The 20114-nt window shown below is 41.3% G+C and overlaps 1 protein-coding gene across 1 annotated transcript in view; it reads right to left on the reverse strand.

The window, feature by feature from the left end:
* TET3 (tet methylcytosine dioxygenase 3) overlaps positions 1-20114 on the reverse strand; it is a 437758-nt gene that overhangs the window by 13878 nt on the left and 403766 nt on the right. Inside the window, exon 11 of the mRNA XM_044082118.1 lies at positions 274-601. Within this exon, the coding sequence (XP_043938053.1) occupies positions 274-601 (328 nt within the window). The remainder of the gene's footprint in view (positions 1-273; positions 602-20114) is intronic.

The raw sequence follows: 20114 nt of genomic DNA on the forward strand, positions 1-20114 counted from the left end.
TGTGTGTGTGTGTGTGTGTGTGTGTGTGTATCTGGCATCCCAGTGAAAAGTAAATCCTCACTATGTATGCTGATAAATAACTTGCATAAGACACATTAAGGGCTGTGCTAAGACAGATGCCTTTAATACTTTAGTTTAAATGAACCCATCCATCCACCTTAATCTTCTCTTGTTGTAATATATCTGACAACAGCAGCAAGCACATTCAGATATGGTTCAAGTTGGTGATAATGAAAGTACTACAACAGCTACAACTGTAAATTTCTGTCATACCTGGAGATTGAAGACATGACATATCCATTATTTCCTGCTTTACCGAAGGCATCAGCATTCCCTTTTTTAGCTTTCTTCTCTCAGCTGCAGCTTTTCTAGCTTCTAACTGTCTTTGTCGGCAAGTCTTAGCTGGTTCTGGCAGCTTCCGTACCTCCCGAGGAAATGCAGTCAAAACCTGAATGGCTCCACTTTTAATCTTTGCCTGCTGGTGCTCTTCACTGTCAAACTCATCTGTGGGTGAAACTTTGTAGAGTGGAAGGACATGGAGCTGTTCATCTTCTGGAATCTTCCCCACCTCACGATTGTCTTCTTTTGTCAGTGTGCAAACCTGAACAGAAAATAAAAATTAGTCTGCATATCATAGGTTTGCAGTAATCCATTACTGAGTACCTACACAAGACAAGAAAAGTCAGGTTTTCTTGTAGGTTACAGGAATGCCATCACCTAAGCTCTATCCACTCAGAATTCGCTATTAAAAATGTGACTGGAAAATAGCCACTTCCAAGTGAGTTCAATCTAAACATATCCCATTAGTTATTGCCCCTTGTGCAACAGTGATTAAACATAATCCAGTAGTGACGCTTATGTAACACCATAGTGAGTTAATTGTAAAGTGAAGGCGCTGCTTTTTACTATTAATATATGAGCAAGTTGACTATAAACACCTTTATAATACCAACACAGTTCAATGAATCATCTTGCCAACTCCATCCTTCTTCTGTACCATCTGTAACAATATATTAGCAAGATCTTGATTACTACAAGAATAACTGTTAGGAAGAGAATACAGCAAGTTCAAAAATCAATGTTTCCCTTTTAATCATCAGAACTCCGGGCCAGTTAATCTACCAAACTTATTTTACAAAACAAATAATGTAAACATATCTACAGACAAGCAATCTGATGGTACTGGGAAGTTTGGTAGCTGCACATTCTAAAATGGCAACCATACTGTGAAAAACATATTCATATTCATATGTGTGATTAAACATCAAACAATTTCAGGGGAGGGTCACACTGGCATGAAAGTTAAAATCCTCTGAAGTGATGCAACCTTTCATTTCTATACCAAAACTGCTCTGAGCCACAACTGTCAGAACAGGTCATAAAGAGTAGTACATGAACATAGTATAGTCACAAGAACTTTAAGGTAATATTACTTTAAAATAGAAAGTCCATCTTGATCAAACTGTACAACATGACCCTTCTGATACAGATACTTTTGACTCATTGGTAGTTGCTCAAAACTGAAACTGAAGAAACTAGCATAGGTTAAACACACTGATAAATGCAAATGACTGAACTAACACGCACCTTACTGCCCACAAAGTCAATGATCCACAGCCTTAAAAAATGTAGTGCCACTACTGCCTGGGTAAAATTACACAACATGGACCTAGCATTAATTTGTTGTGCTTGGAGGAGATGTGGGTTCACCTACTGGCCTTTACCTTCTTCCTTGCTTGCAAACGTTAGCAGTAACATCAACTCTTAACTAGCATGTTCTAATAGTTAACACATAGGATTAAGTCTGTCAGCTGTTTACTCGTTGCTTCCTGTATTCTATAGTTTGATTCCCTGAGCCTCCATTTGCCTATTGTGTGACTTTGAGCAAGTTATTTGACAAGACAGTGATCTCAGCTGAGTCTAAAAAAGTTTCATGTGGATCAGTGCTCTAACCCAGTTAAAAAATATAAAGTAACAAAAATAGACTGCTTTTTGCTGCTGCATGAATCTTGTATTTACATGTGCAGAACAGATGGAGAAAATGGAAGGCAGTTAAAGAAGGTTGCATGGATTATGGACTGCTTTGTCTCATGCTCACTTGAAAAGAGACTGGGAAGGGGAATTAACACTTCCCATCCCCACCTTGTTACTCAAACATGCCTGCAGGTGATGTGTACTGATGACTTAGAAGAAAAAAATTAGATAAGTGAAAAATCAAAGAAAATGTGTGATAAGACTGTTATATTCCTGACAGATAAAATAAAGAGCAACAGAACTTGAAACAGATCCTTGTACCCTGACACCTTCTGCATGTCCTTTCTCCAAGGATAACAACAATGACTAGCCAAGATGAGATTGCAGTCTAACAGTGCCACACGCTATCAGCCAAGGGTGCAGTAACACCAGTAATATAGTTATATAGCTTTTGTAAGGGATACTGTAAAATGATTTAAATCTGGTTTCTTATTAAAACCATGATCAGCATCAGTGCAGCCTGCTTACTTAATAACAACATGTTTTTTGTAAAGAAAAGAGTATGGCTCATATATATCAGGGGATGCAAATCTGTAGAATGTTTCAAAACAAAACTAATAGGTCATCTGTTAACTGTGGGAAGTAGTTATGGAGTTGCTTTAAGCTAACATCTCAGGATATACATACATTCTGACTCATTTCTTCCTTAAGACAAAGTCTGCCTCATTTTTATTTTTGTTCTTTTCATTTCATTGATGATTTTTGCAGCCCTAGTGCATCTTGCTTTGATGCAGGTAACCGTATATATCTTTATTATTTGTACTACATTTTTATATACTTTATCTACAGATAAATCTCTGTTTTGTACTTATGTTATGTTTTTACAGTAAGCATGTCATGATGGTAATAGGACCCCAGTTACATCTACTTAGCTGCAAAATAAACAGGAGAAAATTCAAGCGCACAAAGACTTTCATCGGTCCACACATAAAGGCAGACATTACACCTCTTCTTTCAGGAGGAGGTAGTGGACAAAAGGAATAGTCGGAGACTTGGGGAGGTTGAAAAGAATGCAGATAATGTATTTATATTAAATGGATAAGGACTGACTAGAGGATAGCTCTAAGAAGCACCAGGGTAAGCTTGACAAATGTCATTTTCCACTAGCTCTTTTGAAAATCTTTGATAAATGGACAAGGGAATGGAGATATACTTTAGGCAGACTTTATGTATATAAATATTTGGTCAAGGAACAAAACTCACTATACATAGCCCCCTTAGAAATATAGATACATAGATAGATAGACAGATAGCTAGATAGACAGATATGGTTGTCTATCACATGCCTGATGTGACCCATACTGAAACTGGCAATGCCAGCATAATATCAATCCTCACAATGCAGGAAACACAAAACAGCATAACATACCAAATCCCAAATGGCCATACTGCTCCAGATCCAAGAACAAACAATAACATGGGTTACAGGGGGCAATTTCAGACTACAGATATATTAATCTATCTGTATACATATATATTTGGTTATTAGCAACTGTACTGTAAAGGAAACCTTGCAAGAGAAACAAAAAATAAGAGCAGCATTACAGTATTAGACGTTGGACAGTTAAGAAGAGTAATGTAAACAGCCCAGCTATACAGGTTCATAGGAATTTATCAGACTAAATGCCACAAGGACCTTTTTAACCCTAGCCATGCATCCCAAATCTCTGACAAGTTCTGATACCCTTGATAAGTGTAAGTATGGGCCTGGGAGATGAACCATTTACAGGTTAACTGTGTCCATTAGAGACATAGGTGGCAAACCAGGGATGAATTTCTGGTTTCCCATCCAATTGTCCGAGTTGCACTTGAATTGGGTTAGGGAGGAACTCTGCTTCACATAGACGGTGAATCTGTTCCATAGAAAGGGTAGTCTCAGGGATACATACCTATCTCTCCAGCAGGTCCTATTTATATCACAGGTAAGGTTTAAGTCTTCAGAATGGGTAATTCTGGTGCTATTTGTTTTATGGATATACAGGAGGTCCATCAGAGTGGGGTCTAACAATGCCCTGCATGCCAGGCATAGATCTCCCTTCAAAAGCCTGTAGGAGAGAGAATACAGGGATAGGGCCTTCAGGCAGTCTTCATAGGACATATTACTTACACCCTGTATACTTTTAGTGAGGAACCTCTGTGGACGATCCAGTTGTTAGATATGCCTGGTTACGTACATACCAAAGGGAGCACTGTACTCAATGATAGGTCTGATGAATGCCAAATACAGTGGAACAATGACTTCCTTAGACTTAGATGCCACACCATATAAGGCGCCTTCCAAAAAAAAAACACAAAAAAGGCATTGCTATCCCAGTTATACACATTATACAGATCTGATCCGGACATGCCCTCAAGTGAAAAGTCTATTGCACAAAGGAACGGTATACAATGCGGATAAAATTACCCCCCACCCCCACAAATGTTACATTTTGGATCTTTGGGATTCAGAAATCTAACAGTTGTTTGGTGGCTACTGAGTTTGCATGGATCAAAACTGCAATCACTACCGTCCTCTACTTTATGATTTTCACATTGGCAGTATACACAGAGTGGCGCTAATATAATACATGAAATCTCATTACAAGTTGATCAGATGATACAATGCTATAAATCACATGGCAAAATGGAATGAATATTGGGATATTTTCAGGCAAAAACTAGGACCAGGTGCTAGTTTTCATATATTAAGAAATATGATTTTTAATGACCCACTGTAAAGGCATCTTATGATCTTAATTTTGTATCTTTAATTTTGTATTAGTTTGCACAGATAGCACATGTGGATGTTTTGTAATGTTATACTGACTTATCTTTTAGCTCATTTATAACATTTCTTATTAATTCTGTGTGATGGAAATGTATGGTGAAAACAGAGTTGTCTACAAAAATAAAAAAAAAAAAAATTGAGAGAAAGAGAACCATATTGGTATTAATTTTACCAGCTGTCACAGAAATAAAGTAAAACAGCAGACAGAGTCAAGGAAGGCCCTGAAGAGAAAATCTTTTCAGAGAGTGAGAAAGAATGAATAAGAACTGGCTGACAGAAAAACTGTATCTGGCTACAAGGAATGATCTCTGCATGAAGAACAAAGTACAGTTGTGTACCTACCATAAATGTAGATGTTCGAGTCTATTCACTGTTGCAGTCATTACTCTTGGATTATCCTGCTGGCAGGCTACCCGCAGTCAGCCAGAATTCCAAAGTCTAGGTCTGGCGTTGGTTGCTGTCGCCTCCTCCCTGACGTCAGTGCACCAGGGGTATAAAAGATGCAGCCGACGCCATTTTCTTCAGTTTTTCTTGCCCCAGATGTCAGGTGCCCCCAAATTGGTAGGCTGAAAAATATGCCAATAAAAATGCATGCACAAAAATAACATTCCCTTTATCTACAAGCAAATACACCAAATAGGTTGTATAGGATAGAGACGTGCAGATAAGTCCCAGCAAAGAGAAGGGGGATGGTGGGTGGGTAACCTGGACTGCAACAGTGAATACACTCGAACATCTACATTTATGGTAGGTACACAACTGTACTATGTTCATTGTGTTTCACTGTTGCAGTCATTACTCTTGGGTTGAATCCCAAAGCTGAGGATGGGTGGCTGGGCTAAATAGGATTAGGAGAGGCTATGAGGCCCTGCAGAACTACAGTGGCAAAGCCTGCTCTGGACTTACAGTAAAGAGGTAAGAGGTAGTGCTTTGTGAAAGTGTGCACTGAACACCAAGTTGCAGCCTCTAGGATATCTTTGGTTGGTACTCCTCTGAGAAAGGCTGCTGAAGTGGCTGCTGCTCTGGTGGAATGAGGCCTAATGCCCTTAGGCACTGATTTGCCATGTTGAGAATAACAGAAACGGATGCAATGGCCTATCCATTTAGAAATAGTCTGTTTTGAGATAGCCTTTCCTTGTGATCCTGCAGCATATGACACTAAAAGTTGCTCAGTCTTTCTAAAAGCTTTAGTTCTGTCCAAATAGAAGCATAACTGCCTGTGTATGTCCAAAGAATGCAGAAGTTTCTCACCCTTGTTCTGTGGATTTGGATAAAAGGTAGGCAAGTGAATGGTTTGGTTGAGGGCCACACTGGATACCACCTTAGGCATAAATGTAGGATTTGTCCTCAGAGACACCCTGTCTGGATGAAAAATGATGAAAGGTTCCACAGCCATGAGTGCTTGTAACTCCGAGACTCGCCTTGCAAAGGTTATGGCTAGGAGCAGAGCTGTTTTCCAGGATAAGAATTTTATATCTGCTGTTGATGCTGGCTCGAAAGGAGGCAGTGCGAGTTTTTCCAAAACATAACTTAGGTCCCAGGCCAGAACTGGTGCTCTCCTTGGAGGCCCAATGTTTTTGGCCCCTCTGAGGTACTGCTTTATTAAAGGATGAGAAAAGATAGGTGGTTCCGTATTGTAATGTGCAGAAATGACAGAGGCATGAATCGTAATTGATGAGAAAAAAAGGCCTTTGTTCAGCATCTCAATTAGGTATTGTAAAATCTGAGGGATATTTGGTACAGACTTGTCAATGCCTTGTTCCTGGTTCCAAGCAGAGAATCTCTTCCATTTTTCTGCATAAGATTTTCTGGTACTGGGCCTCCTGGCCTCCAAGATAACATCCATAACAGCTTTTGAAAGAGGAGTGTTCTGAATGGCTACATTATCCGCCTTGCTGCCAGATTTAAGGTCCTGAGTTGGCTGTGCAGGATCTGATTGTTTTGTTGGGTCAGCAAGTGAGAAGTTTGAGGCAATATTCATGCTGGACCTTGAGACAAGCTCTTTAGGATTGGGTACCAGTGCTGGCGTGGCCAGTCTGGTGCAATCAGAATCATTTTTGGCTTCTCTTGTCTGACCTTTAGGAGTACTCTGGGAAGGAGAGGCAGTGGGGGAAAAGTATATACTGTTAGATTGTTCCAACTGAATGATAGGGTGTCCACTTTCCATACTTGCTTGTGGTAAATCCTTGTGCAAAATTTCTGCAATTGACAGTTGTGAGGGGAGGCAAATAGATCTATGTCTGGGCATCCTCATTTTCTTATTATCATCCTGAAGACTTGTGGATCCAGTTTCCATTCGTGGGGATCCATGAGGTTTCTGCTTAGTTCGTCTGCCAGAGTATTTGTTTTTCCTGGCAGGAATTGTGCTTGCAGGTAAACTTGAAAAGCCAATGCTGTGTCCCATAAGGCCATTGCTTGTCTGCACAGGGGATAGGAATGTGTACTTCCCTGCTTGTTTATGTACCACATGACCGTAGTGTTGTCTGTCCTTATCAGTAACTGTCCTGGATGAAGCAGGTCCTTGAAAGCTGTCAGGGCATTTTGAACAGCTAGCATCTCCTTTTGATTGATGTGAAGATGCCTCTGGTTTGCAGGCCATGTGCCCTGAATACATTTTCCTGCTATATGGGTCCCCCAGGCATAATCTGATGCATCCGTTGTCAGTATCTGTCTGGCTGTGGGTAAACGGAATGGTAGACCCTTGTTGTGGTGACAGGCTTCTGCCCACCATTGAAACTCCTGTTGTAGGCAGGGAATGAGTGCAATTACTGTCTCCAGGCTGTGGCAATGCTGAGTCCAAACACTTTTCAGATACCATTGTAGTTTCCTCATATGCAGTCTTGCATATGGAATTAGTAGAATGCAGGATGCCATGAAACCCAAGGCCTGCAGGATTTTCCTTGCAGATAGGTGAGTTTTTGTTGCCAAGCTCTTGAAGCAAGTAGTCAGTTGTTTTTGTTTGTCTGGTGTAAGATAAGCCATCTGGGCAGTTGTATTTAAGCTTGCACCCAGGAATATTATCTCTTGAGAGGGCACTAGTTTTGATTTCTTTTCGTTTACTGTGTACCCTAGGCCAACTAGTAATCTTTTTTACAAATGCCAGATGCTTTAGAAGAGTGTCTTTGTTCTCTGCTTGAATTAGGCAGTCGTCCAAGTAGGGATATATTTGAATTCCTTTTTGTCTGCAAAACGCAATTACTGGTGCCAGGCATTTTGTAAAGACCCTGGGCGCAGTAGATAAGCCAAAGGGCAGTGTAGAGAATTGGTAATGCATTAAGCCAGCTATGAATCTCAGGTATCTTCTGCAAGATTGTCTGATTGGGACATGCAGGTATGCCTCTTTTAGGTCCAAAGTTATGAGCCAAGCCCTCTTGCCCAGCATGGGCAGTAGCCGCTGAAGAGTCAACATCTTGAATTTTGGAACTTCTAGAAACGTATTTAGTATAGTCAGGTCCAGAATCGGTCTTCAGGTTTTGTCCTTTCTGGGCACTAGGAAAAGTCTGGAGTAAAATCCTTGCCCCTGCTCTTTTTGTGGTACTTGCCGAATGTCCCTCATGTCCATGAGGGCTGTAATTTGTTTTTGTGCCTCTGCCCATTGATTGTGTGGCAGGTCTGGCATGCCCTTTGACCTTGGTAGAGTGTGAAAATGGAACCTGTAGCCTTGGGACACTATATTCAATACCCATTTGTCTTGGGTAACGATTTGCCAATTTGATGAAGAAAGTGCTAGTTTTCCCCCTAAAGTGGCTGTCAAAAGAAAACTGTTTGGAACTGGTAGAGGAAAGTCATTGGGACTGTTTCCTGTAAGGCTGTGATTTGTCTTCTCCTCTTTTGGAGGTAGGAGCACCCCATTGTTTAGGCCTGTATGAGCCTTGGGGCTGAGATCTGCCTCTGGGATGCCTGTATCTGCCTCTTTGTGGGCTGTCTGAGACTGGAAAGGACCAATTTTTAGAAGGCCAGTTCCTGCTAAACCTGGGTGGCTGTACCTATAAGAAATCCTTGACTGTTTGCATGGATTTTGCCTTATCCTCCATTTTTTTCAACACCTCTTCTGCTTTAGTACCAAACAAAGTATCATGCTGTAATGGTGCATCTAATAATTTTGCTTTAACATGATCAGGCAGATTTTGTTCCTTTAACCAAGCATGCCTTCTAATAACAGAACCTGTAACAGCGGCCCTGCAAGAGGCCCCCAGTGAATCATAATCACATTGCAAAGTATGCTTTCCCACTTGTTCAGTTGCATGCAATAAATCCTGCAATTCCTTGTTCAATGAACATTCAGTCTTTGTCAACATTTTCTGTTTAAGTAATGACATTAAATATTGCTGATATTTAAGCATATGAAATTGACAATTTAAAGCCCTTACAGCCAGGGTAGCAGAAGTGTAAACTTTTTTCCCCCATCTGTCTAGAGCCCTAGAATCCCTATCAGAGGGGACAGGTTTTTTTGCAGTGGAAGCTTTAACCCCCTTGGGACCCTGAGATTTAGTTTCTGGGTCAGCAGCAGGGTTTTTATATAGGAATTTATGAGAATCTGGGACCCTGTAGTATCTGTCCGGCTTAGCAGGTGCAGGGGGTAAAGAGTCAGGTGCCAGTCCGGACTCTGAAAATATATCATCTACAATGTCTAGGACAGGTGGAATAGCAAGGGGTCTGTGCTGAGGAAGAAGCAGGAAGTCTCTGAGCCTTTTCTTAGATTCAGAATAATCTTGGCTCTCCCAGTGGAAATGCACCCTCGTAGTATGCAGTGTTTCCCCAAAAGAATAGTCCTCAGGAGGAGAGGCTGAAGGAATGGATTCTTCAGCATCAGAATCTTCATAAGGAAGCATGGAGTAATCCTGTTCAGAAGAGGAATCAGAGGAAATAGAAACCTGATCAGAAGGATCATACTCTGTCTCTTGCCTAGGCCTCTTATCAGGAGGGGGATGGGAACCCCTGATCACGGTAATTAGGTCTTCAGCCATTTTGAGCATCTGTTTTTTAGGTATGGAAGTCTGAATAAGAGAATGCTGTACTTGTTTCTTTTTCTTTAGAGCTGCTTTAGTCTTTGTCTTTGAAGCTGAAGATGGCTTAACATAAAGTTGTGTAGGTCTGAAGACACCCTCAGAAGCCGATGGCTGCTCAGCGTCTCCGGACCCATCTGAGGGATTGATTTCCGAGGGTCCAATACCTTGAGTTTCCAGAGGCCCAGTCGGCTCCACATGGGAGTCAGTAGCGGCCTGTGGCTCTGAGGTAGCGAGCGCCAGGGGCTGCGAAAGCACCTCACTGAGAAACGGCGAACCGGCGACTGGCCTAGAAGAGGCTTCGTCGTCAGTTTTGGAACCCGGATGCCTATCCTTGTCCTTGCATTTTTTGTAAACTCCGGTAGTCGGCTGTTCCACCGGCATTATATAATTAAATCTTCGGCCAAAGTAATGAAATGCAAAATTGAACCGACGCTTGATAGTGTGTTGGTTAAATCTAGCACAAAATTGACAGCTAGCAATGTTGTGATCAGGGCCTAGGCAAGGAATACAGTAAGAGTAAAAATCCTTATGATTTATTTGCTTTCCACAAGAAATACAATTGTTAACTTTTTCTGACATCAGTCTGGAGCAAGAAAAAAGTTTCCCCAACGGGGTACTTAGCTTTAATGAAGACTTTGGTTCTGAAATTCAGCTTTGAAAATCTCAGGAGTCGGCTGACCGGCACTTGTGAACTGCTTTTGCTTCGGGCACCACGCTGCAAGAAAGACTGAAGAAAATGGTGTCGGCTGCATCTTTTATACCCCTGGCGCACTGACATCAGGGAGGAGGTGACAGCAACCGATGCCGGATCTAGACTTTGGAATTCTGGCCAACTGCAGGTAGCCTGCCAGCAGGATAACCCAAGAGTAATGACTGCAACAGTGAAACACAATGAACATCTTCCAAACAGTGGAGGGAGAGAGTTTTTTTTGTCACTGACATAAAATGCCCCAAAGGCACACTTCCCAAGCTAACAAAGATGCAGCCTTTTTGCAGAAAGCTTAGCCCTGCCCCACTACCCAATTTAAAAATAACTAACCTCCTGGTTACACTACAAGAAAATAAGAAACACTTTTATGGGAAGCTCAGAGTTCCATTTCTTAACAAAATGTTCCATTAGGAAATATCATGTCAAAGAAACCAAGATGTACCAGAGAGATGGTATCTAAGGACAACAAAGCTGAGCAAAGATGCAAGGAAGGAAATATGCAAGGGGAGACAAGGACGAAAGGAAAAGAAATAAGTGCTGAGGGTAAGGGTCTTGGGTGTAAAAACCCAAAAGAAAAGGTATGCTTACAGAAGGTAAAGAAACAGGAGGAAAAAATAAAGGAGTCTCAGAATGTTGACAATTTAACAGTAAAATGCACAGCCATGCAACACAGACAGAGGGCCCTGTGTCTGCCTGTCCGTCACAGTGGGTTTCTTTGTCACAGGATCTGACCTATTATGTATGTACTGAATGGTCTTTCATCTTTAATATGTGACTCAAGTGTAGCCATTTACGCCTCACTTCGACTAAGCAAATCTAAGTATGTAAAGGTGGCCTTAGATGACAACGTAAACAAGCATTTAAGTTAAATTTATTGTGAAACACATTGCTGAATGCTTACTTTAGAAGTAGATATGGGATTGCACATTACACTGCACACATTTACAAAGTGACATATCACAGAAAATTGTTAATATTAGGTTACAGCCTGAAATCTGTTTTGCCTGTCCCAAAGTGGTGCCTAAACCAAAGTGTAGACCATCTTTTCAAAGACACATTTAAGATAACATCAAGAAGCCCAAATAACTGAAACTGACAGTATACATATCACAACAGTATATAGATCAAGAAACCTTAATCTGTTTGGAAAAAGCATCTGAGGAAGTGCGAAAATATAAACAACAAACCCAAGAGATATTTGAAAAGTATAAAAAAGAAATATGGACATGGGAAAGAAAGAGAGATTTGACATGGTGCAATATTTATGGAAAGGAGAAAGCCAAATTAATCAATATAAAGAAGGCAGCCCCAAAGATATTTGAAGAGAAATACAGGCAAAGGCATCCGAATATGGAAAATTTTACAATAAAAAAATAATATCACAAAGATGGAATGTAGAAAAGAAGATTAGTTAAGCAGAAGGTAAAAAACTAGAAGCTGAAGTTATGGAGTGCCTGCGAAGTGAAGGATTTGATGTAGAAGGTCTAACACACGTTAGATCACAGCAGGATGGAGTGAATCCCCAAAGCAGGGAGAAACAGGAAGATCAGGAAACATCTGAAGAAGAAATATGGACATGGGAAAGAAAAAGAGATTTAATATGGTGTAATACTAATGTAAAGGAGAAAGCAAAACTAACCAATACAAAAATTGCATTACCGAAGATATTTGAAGAGAAATACAGACAAAGGAATCCGGACATGGAAAACTTTACAATACAAAAAATAAGAAGACAAAGAGGTAAAGTAGAAAAGGAGATTAGTAATGGAGAAGTTAAAGAAATAGAAACTGAGGTTATGGAGTACCTGTGAAGTAAAGGATTCAGTGTAGAAAATCTAACTCAGAAAGCACCACAACAGGATAGAGTAATGGATATCTAAATTAATGGAAAACCAGTGGAACAGGAAGCAATTGGTCAGGTGCCATATGAAGATAATTTGGAGCCTTTCACAGGAAACCAGTAAAAATGTTCACTTGAAGCTAGACAGCAAGGGAAGGAACATGAAACCATGGAAACTCTGACGCAGTCGATGTTGAGGAGTGATAGGCCAGTGAGTTCCCATATGATACAGCAACAGTTAGCACAGGATGAAACTGATGACACTGTGTCACAGGAAGATGCTATAGAACCTTATATAGAATGCCCACAGGAACTGGAAAACAAGGGATATGCCCTCAGTTTGGAAGAAAATGAGCTAAGAGAAGAGTTACTTGATTTATTAGAAATGGACAGATATACCAAGATCAATGAAAAAAATAGACTTAAGAAGGTTAATAAAACTCAAAAAGTCAGAAGTCTGATAAAACAAATGAACACAGTAATTAGGACTGTCCATAGAGATCCATGCAATATAACAGTAGTAAACAGAATATATTACTGTGCAGCTAAATTAATAACTGATAGAGTTCTACCACAAGAACACAGGGTAGTGAAGGAAAGGAAGGGGAGAAATTGAATACCATCATGGAAATATCTAATAGAGAAAATTATAAAGCAATTAAGACAAGAGGTGCCACTGTTAGAAGACTATAGAAGAGGGAATAGATCAACAAAAATACTAAAAAAGATAGCTGTGATAAAAGCAATGGGCAATATTAGAACAGACCGAGATGATATACCATGCACAACCACAAATAAACTAAAAATTTAAGCACAGGCGGAAAAATTTAGAAGATATGAAGATAAATATAAACGAAAAGTGCAAATAAGCAATTTATTGATGATCCAAAAAGATTATATAGAGAACTTGGAAATAAGGTAAAAGGAATTGAAAAACCACCAAAAGAAAAAGAAATAGATACATTTTGGAGAAGTATCTATGAAGATCCTGTGGAACATAACAAAGATGCTAAATGGATAGAAGAAGTAAAAGAAAGAATAAGAAGGTTAAAGGTACAGGATATGAAATGGGATGAAGTAACAGCTAGAGAGATTGAAACAAAGTTAAGAAAAGCCTCTAATTGGAAAACCACAGGTCCAGATGCAGTACCTAACTTCTGGTTAAAGGTATTAACATTTTGCACGAAGATTTAGCCATAAGTAAGAACTACTTATATGCGCACCCAGAAAGTACAGTTGTGTACACTTAACATAAATGTAGATGTTCAAGTGTATTCACTGTTGCAGTTATCACATTTGGGTTACCTGCTTGCAGTAGCCCTCAATCGGCCTGATTATCAAAGTCTTGTGTCCTGGGTCGGTTGCTGTCTCATTTTCCATGACGTCAGGTAGTCAGGGGTATAAAGCATGCAGCCGACGCCATTACATCAGTTTTTCTTGCCCCAGATGTCAGGTGCCCCCCTAATGGGAAGCAATTAAATATATATACAAGGTTACACCTCCAACAAAAAAGCAAATACACCAAAAAGCTTTAAGCCTAGTAAAAAGGAAAAGAGTTATAGCCAAAAGAAGTCAGGGGGCTGGAGGAGGGTAACCAGGACTGCAACAGTGAATATACTCTAACATCTACATTTATGGTAAGTGTACACAACTGTACTATGTTCTTCATGTTTCACTGCTGCAGTCATCACATTTGGGTAGATTCCCAAAGCTAAGGATGGGAGGAGGAAATTAGATAGCATTAGGACCAGCTATAAGGCCCTGCAAGACTGCAGTGGCAAAGCCAGCTCTGGATTTAGAGAAAATTGGCAAATGGTAATGCTTGTTGATAGTATGTACGGAACTCCAGGTAGCAGCTTCTAGGATGTCCCTGGTAGGGACACCTCTGACAACGGCTGTCGAGGTAGATGAAACCCTGGTTGAATGTGATCTTATCCCCTGTGGGATAGTTTTCCATGGTGGTTATAGCAGAAATGAATGCAATGGCCTATCCATTTAGAAATGGTTTGCTTTGAAATGGCCTTCCTCTCTGCCCCTGCAGCAAATGCCACCAGCAGCTGGTCCAATTTCCTGAGAGGTTTAGTCTTGTCCAAGTAAAATCTAAGGAGTGCAATATACATTCCCCTTTGTTCTGTAGATTAGAAAAGAAGGTTGGCAAATGACTGGACTGATTAAGAACCACACTGGATACTACCTTGGGCATGAAGGAGGGATTGGTCCTGAGGGACACCCTGTTCGCATGAAAGATGATGAAAGTTTCCACTTCCATAAGGGCCTGTAATTCAGACACCCTTCATCACAGCTAAAAAGAAGGCTGTTATCCAAGAAAGGACTTTCAACTCTGCACTTGCAGCTGGCTCAAAAGGAGGCAGAGTGAGTTTTTCCAATACAAAGTTAAGATCCCAGGCTGGAGTTGGGGCTCTCCGGGGTGGTCTTAAGTTTTTGGCCCCTCTGAGGAACTGCTTGAGCAGTGGATGAGAGAAGAGGGGTGGTTCTGTGTTGTAATGAGCTGAAATGGCTGAGGCATGAGTTTTGATTGAGGAAAAGGAAAGGCCCTTGTGAAGCATCTCAGTTAAGTATTAAAAAAATCTTAGGTAAATTGGGCGCTGCTGTGCCCATCCCCCGAGTTTGGTTCCAGGAACAGAATCTTTTCCATTTTTCAGCATAAGATTTTCTAGTACTAGGCCTCCTTGCCTCCAGAATGACATCCAACACTTGTTTACTCAGGGGTGGTAACGGAGAGATCAGGTAATTAGCCAGGCTGCCAGGTTCAGGGTTTGAAGCTGAGGGTGCAGAATCTGGCCCTCCTGCTGAGACAGCAGGATAGGGGTCTGAGGCAGGTGCCATGGTGTCAGCAGTGACACAATGCGCAAGAGGGGGTACCAGTGTTGGCGTGGCATGTCTAGTGCAATCAGTATCATCCTTGGCTTGTCCTGTTTGATCTTTAGTAGTACATTGGAGAGGAAAGGCATAAACTGATAGATTTTTCCAGGTGAAGGACAGGGCATCCACTTTCCAAGATTGTTTGTGGGGAGTCCTTGTGCAGAATGTGTCCAATTGGTAGTTCGGGGGGAGGCAAACAGGTCTATATCTGGGCTCCAGCATTTGTTTATCAACATGTTGAATGTCTTTGGTTCCAGTTTCTACTCTTGTGGGTCCATGAGATTCTGCTTAGTTCATCTGCCAGTGTATTTAGCTTTCCTGGCAGGAATTGAGCCTGTACGTGCACTTGGTAGCTCAAGGCTGTGTTCCACAGAGCCATGGCTAGTCTGCAGAGAGGGTATGAGTGGGTTCCCCCCTGCTTGTTTATGTACCACATAACAGTGGTGTTGTCCGTCTTTACCATTAATTGTCATGAAAGAATGTGGTCCTTGAAGGCTGTCAGAGCACTCTGTACAGCTAAAATTTATTTTTGATTGATATGCAGGTGCATTTGACTTGGGTTCCATTTGCCCTGAATGCACTTCCCTGCCAAGTGAGCCCCCCATGCATAGTCTGGTGTTAGGGTTTGGGCGGCAGGGGGTAGAGTGAATGGCAGTCCCTTGTTTTGGTGGCAGGTCTCTGCCCACCAAAGGAACTCTAACTGTAGGCAAGGTATGATAGGAATCATTGCTTCTAGATCCTGAGAATGTTGACACCATAGGCTTTTTAGATACCATTGTAGTTTCCTCATATGCAGTCTTGCATATGAAATTCGGAGAATGCAGGAGAACATGAACCCCAAAGGCCTGCAGTATTTGTCTTGCAGATAGCAGGGTCTTTGTGGCCATTAGTTTGAAATAAGCTGTCAAATGAACTTATTTCTCTAGCGTGAGGAAAGCTATCTGGGAAGTTGTGTTCAAGCTTGCTCCCAGGAATACAATTTGTTGGCAGGGTACAAGACGTGATTTATTTTCGTTTATGGTGTACCCCAGAGAAGTTAGCACCTTTTGTACAAACACCAGATGATACAAAAGTATGTCCTGGCTTTCTGCCTGAATTAGACAATCGTCTAGGTATGGGTATATCTGAATATTTCTTTGCCTGCAAAATGCAATGACTGGAGCTAGGCACTTTGTGAATACCCTGGGCGCAGTAGATAAGCCAAAGGGCAGTGCAGAGAACTGATGTGCATGTAGCCTGCTTTGAAGCGTAGGTATCTTCTGCAAGAGTCCCTGATTGGGATGTGCAGGTAGGCTTCCTTTAAATCCAGTCTTGCCAACCAGGCATCCTTGCTTAGTATAGGAAGCAACTGGTGAAGAGTCAGCATCTTGAATTTTGGGATCACCAAAAAAGTGTTTAGGATAGAGAGATCCAGGATAGGATGCCAGGAGTTGTCTTTTCTGGGCACCAGGAAAAGTCTTGAGTAGAAACCTTGCCCCCTTTCCTCTTCTGGGACAGTTTGAATAGCCCTTATACTTAAGACAGAGAGAGAGAACTTGCTTTTGAGCCTCTGCCCACTGATTTGGGGGTAGATCTGGCCAACTTTTTGGGGTTGGTAAACTGTGGAATTGGAATCTGTAGCCTTGGGAAACTGTATTTAAAACCCGTTTGTCCTGGGTAATGAGTTCCCAGTTTTTTGCCTGCAGAGCAATCTTTCCTCCTAAAGGAGCAGACAGTTGAGAAGGGCTTGGAAGTTTTAAAATTAAGTAACTGAGAAAGTTTACCATAGGGGGAGTCTTACTACTCCCTGCTTTGGAAGTGGGAGCCCCCCACTGCTTAGTCCTGTGCGTGCCTTGGGAGACTGAAGCCTGGGTGTTCTGCTGGTTCTGGGTTTGGACTGAGAAGACCTGGAAGAGGCAGGAAAGGACCAATTCTTAGACGGCCAATGCCTACTAAATCTTGGAGGCTGTACTTGCATGAAATCTTTAACAGTTTGCATAGATTTAGCTTTTTCCTCCATCTTTTTAAGTACTTCTTCTGCTTTGTTGCCAAACAGGCGGTCCTGGTTTAAGGGAGCATCCAGCAATTTATCTTTAACACACTCTGGCAAAGATTGCTCCTTAAGCCAAGCATGCCTTCTACGTACAAACCCAGTGACAGCAGCCCTGCAAGATGCCTCTAGTGAATCAAAACCACATTGCAAAGTATGTTTTCCAACTTTTTCAGCAGAATGCGCCTGTAAATGCTTATTTTCAGCACAGTCAGGAATCAACATAATTTTCTGTTTAAGCAATCCAATAATATGCTGCTGATACTTTAACATATAAACTGGCAGTTTAAGGCCCTAATGGGGCAGAAGTGTATACCTTCTTATCCCATCTGTCCAGTGCCCTGGAATCTCTATCAGAGGGGGTAGGATTTTTGGCAGTAGTAGCCTTAATGCCCTTGGGTCCCTGTGAAATGGTCTCAGGATCCACAGTAGGATTTTTAAAGAGGAACTTGTGAGATCCTGTAATATCTATCTGGTTTTCTGGGAGCAGGAGGTAAGGAGTCTGGGACCAAGCTAGATTCTGAAAAGGCATCATCAACAATTCCCAGTACAGGGGGATAGATAAAGGCCTATATTGAGGTAGGAGTACGAAATCCCTAAGCCTCTTTTTAGAATCAGAGTAATCCTGGCTTTCCCAGCAAAAATGCTCACTAAGAGTATGCAAGGTTTCACCAAAAGAGAAATTCTCTGGAGGGGGAAGCAGAGGTAATACAGTCCTCTGCATCAGAATCCTCATAGGTAGATAAGGGTAAATCCTGGTCATCAGAGGAAACATAAATTTCAGAATCCTGAGCAGAAGAATCATAAGCATATTCAGTCCTAGGTCTCTTAGAGGAGGAAGGCTGGCTTCCCCTGATTAAAGTAATATGGTCTTCAGCCATTCTTATCATTTGTTTTTTAGGCATAGAGGCCTGACCATGCGGTCTGGGCATCGGTTTTCTAGGCACGGATCGAGTTTTAGGCCTTGAAGAAGAAGATGGCATCGGTTTAATATGCAAGTCAGTAGGCCTGAATACACCCTCAGAAGCCGGTGCTTCAGTTGAAGCATCTCGTGGCATACCGGACTACGAATGGGTCTCAGAAGAGGCCTGTGAATCTGAAGTAGCGGGTATCAGAGGCTGTGAAAGCGCCTCACTGAGTACCAGTGAACTGGCGACTAGCTTTATGAGGTATTTGCTTTCCACAAGAAATGCAATTATTGACTTTTACCGACATATGTTTAGAACAAGAAAACGTTTCCCCAACGGGGTACTTAGCTTTAGTTGAAGACTTTGGTTCTGTAACTCGAAAACGAAAATTTCAGGAGTCGGATGACCGGCACTTGTGAACTGCTTCTGCTCCGGGCACCGCACGGCAAGAAAGACTAATGTAATGGCATCGGCTGCATGCTTTATACCCCTCACTACCTGACGTCATGGAAGATGAGACAGCAACTGACACAGGACCCAAGACTTTGATAATCAGGCCGACTGAGGGCTACCTGGTTAACAACAGGAAAAACAATGCTCCTGCATAAGAGTGAACCTGCAAGCTACCCTAATATTTACAGACAAATAACTTGCCTTCCGAAGACATATAAACTATGCATGGGAATAGATGTTGACAGAGTTTATAGTCATTTAGAAGAAAACTCAATTATGGCAGTAGAACAAAAGGGCAATAAAAGAAAGTCATATGGAACAAAGGATCATTTGTTGTTAAATAAAGTCATAGTGGAGAAGTGTAAAAAAGGGAAGAATCTAAGTATGGCATGGATTGATTACAAAAAAGCAATGATAGTACCCCTCATTCATGGATAAAAGAGTGCTTAAAAATGTATAAGATACACCCTATACTGATCGACTACATTACAGTGACCATGAAACAGTGGCAGACCACTTTGCAATTAAGCCATGATAAAGGACAAATTGTTATTCCAGGGATAAAAATTCAAAGGGGGATATTCCAGGGTGACTCTCTGTCACCATTACTATTCTGTCTTGCCCTTAATCCATTAAGCTGTTTACTCAACAGCTTAGGTCATGGCTATAATCTGGCTCCTAGAAAACAACAAAGTGTAAAGACTTCTCACCTTCTCTTTGTCGATTTAAAACTGTATAGGTCATCAGATGAGGAACTGAAAGCACAAATGCAAGCTGTCAAAACTTTTTCAGATGATATAAGAATATCATTTGATCTTGATAAATGTGGAAAAGCAACCTTTAAAGCAGGAAAATTGCAATGCCAGGAAAACATCAGTTTAGGAAAAGAATGTGATATAAAAGAACTTGAGCAAGATGTAGTGTATATTTAGGAATTGATGAAGGATCAACAATAAAACATGAACAAATACAAATAAAACTTAGTAAGGAATACTTCAGAAGACTTAAATTAATCCTGAAAACAGCACTGACATCTAAGAACAAAATCCAAACTATAAACCAAGTTGCTCTTCCTGTCCTAACTTACAGTTTTGGAGGAATTAGCTGGCCCCAAAATGTGTTGGATAGATTAGACAGGAAAACAAGAAGGATGCTTCACGCTCACCAAATGATTTATAAAAATCAGTCCATACCAAGATTATATATTCCCCGTTCCAAAGGAGAGAGGGGCCTCCTTGAAACTGACTATATGTATAGATCTGCAATTGTGGGACTCCACACATACCTGCTGACCTCACAAGACCCAAATGTAGTGAAAGTTTAGAAACATCATCTTCTTCTTCTCTTTCGGCTGTTCCTGTTAGGGGGTCACCACAGCAGATCATCTGTTTCCATTTCTTTCTGTCCTCTGCATCTTGCTCTGTCACACCAACCACCTGCATGTCCTCTCTCACCTCATCCATAAACCTTATCTTAGGCCTT

This window comes from Protopterus annectens, chromosome 9.part0, assembly GCF_019279795.1.
Source record: "Protopterus annectens isolate FY-2018-M chromosome 9.part0, PAN1.0, whole genome shotgun sequence".
NCBI classification, from domain to species: Eukaryota; Metazoa; Chordata; order Ceratodontiformes; family Protopteridae; genus Protopterus; species Protopterus annectens.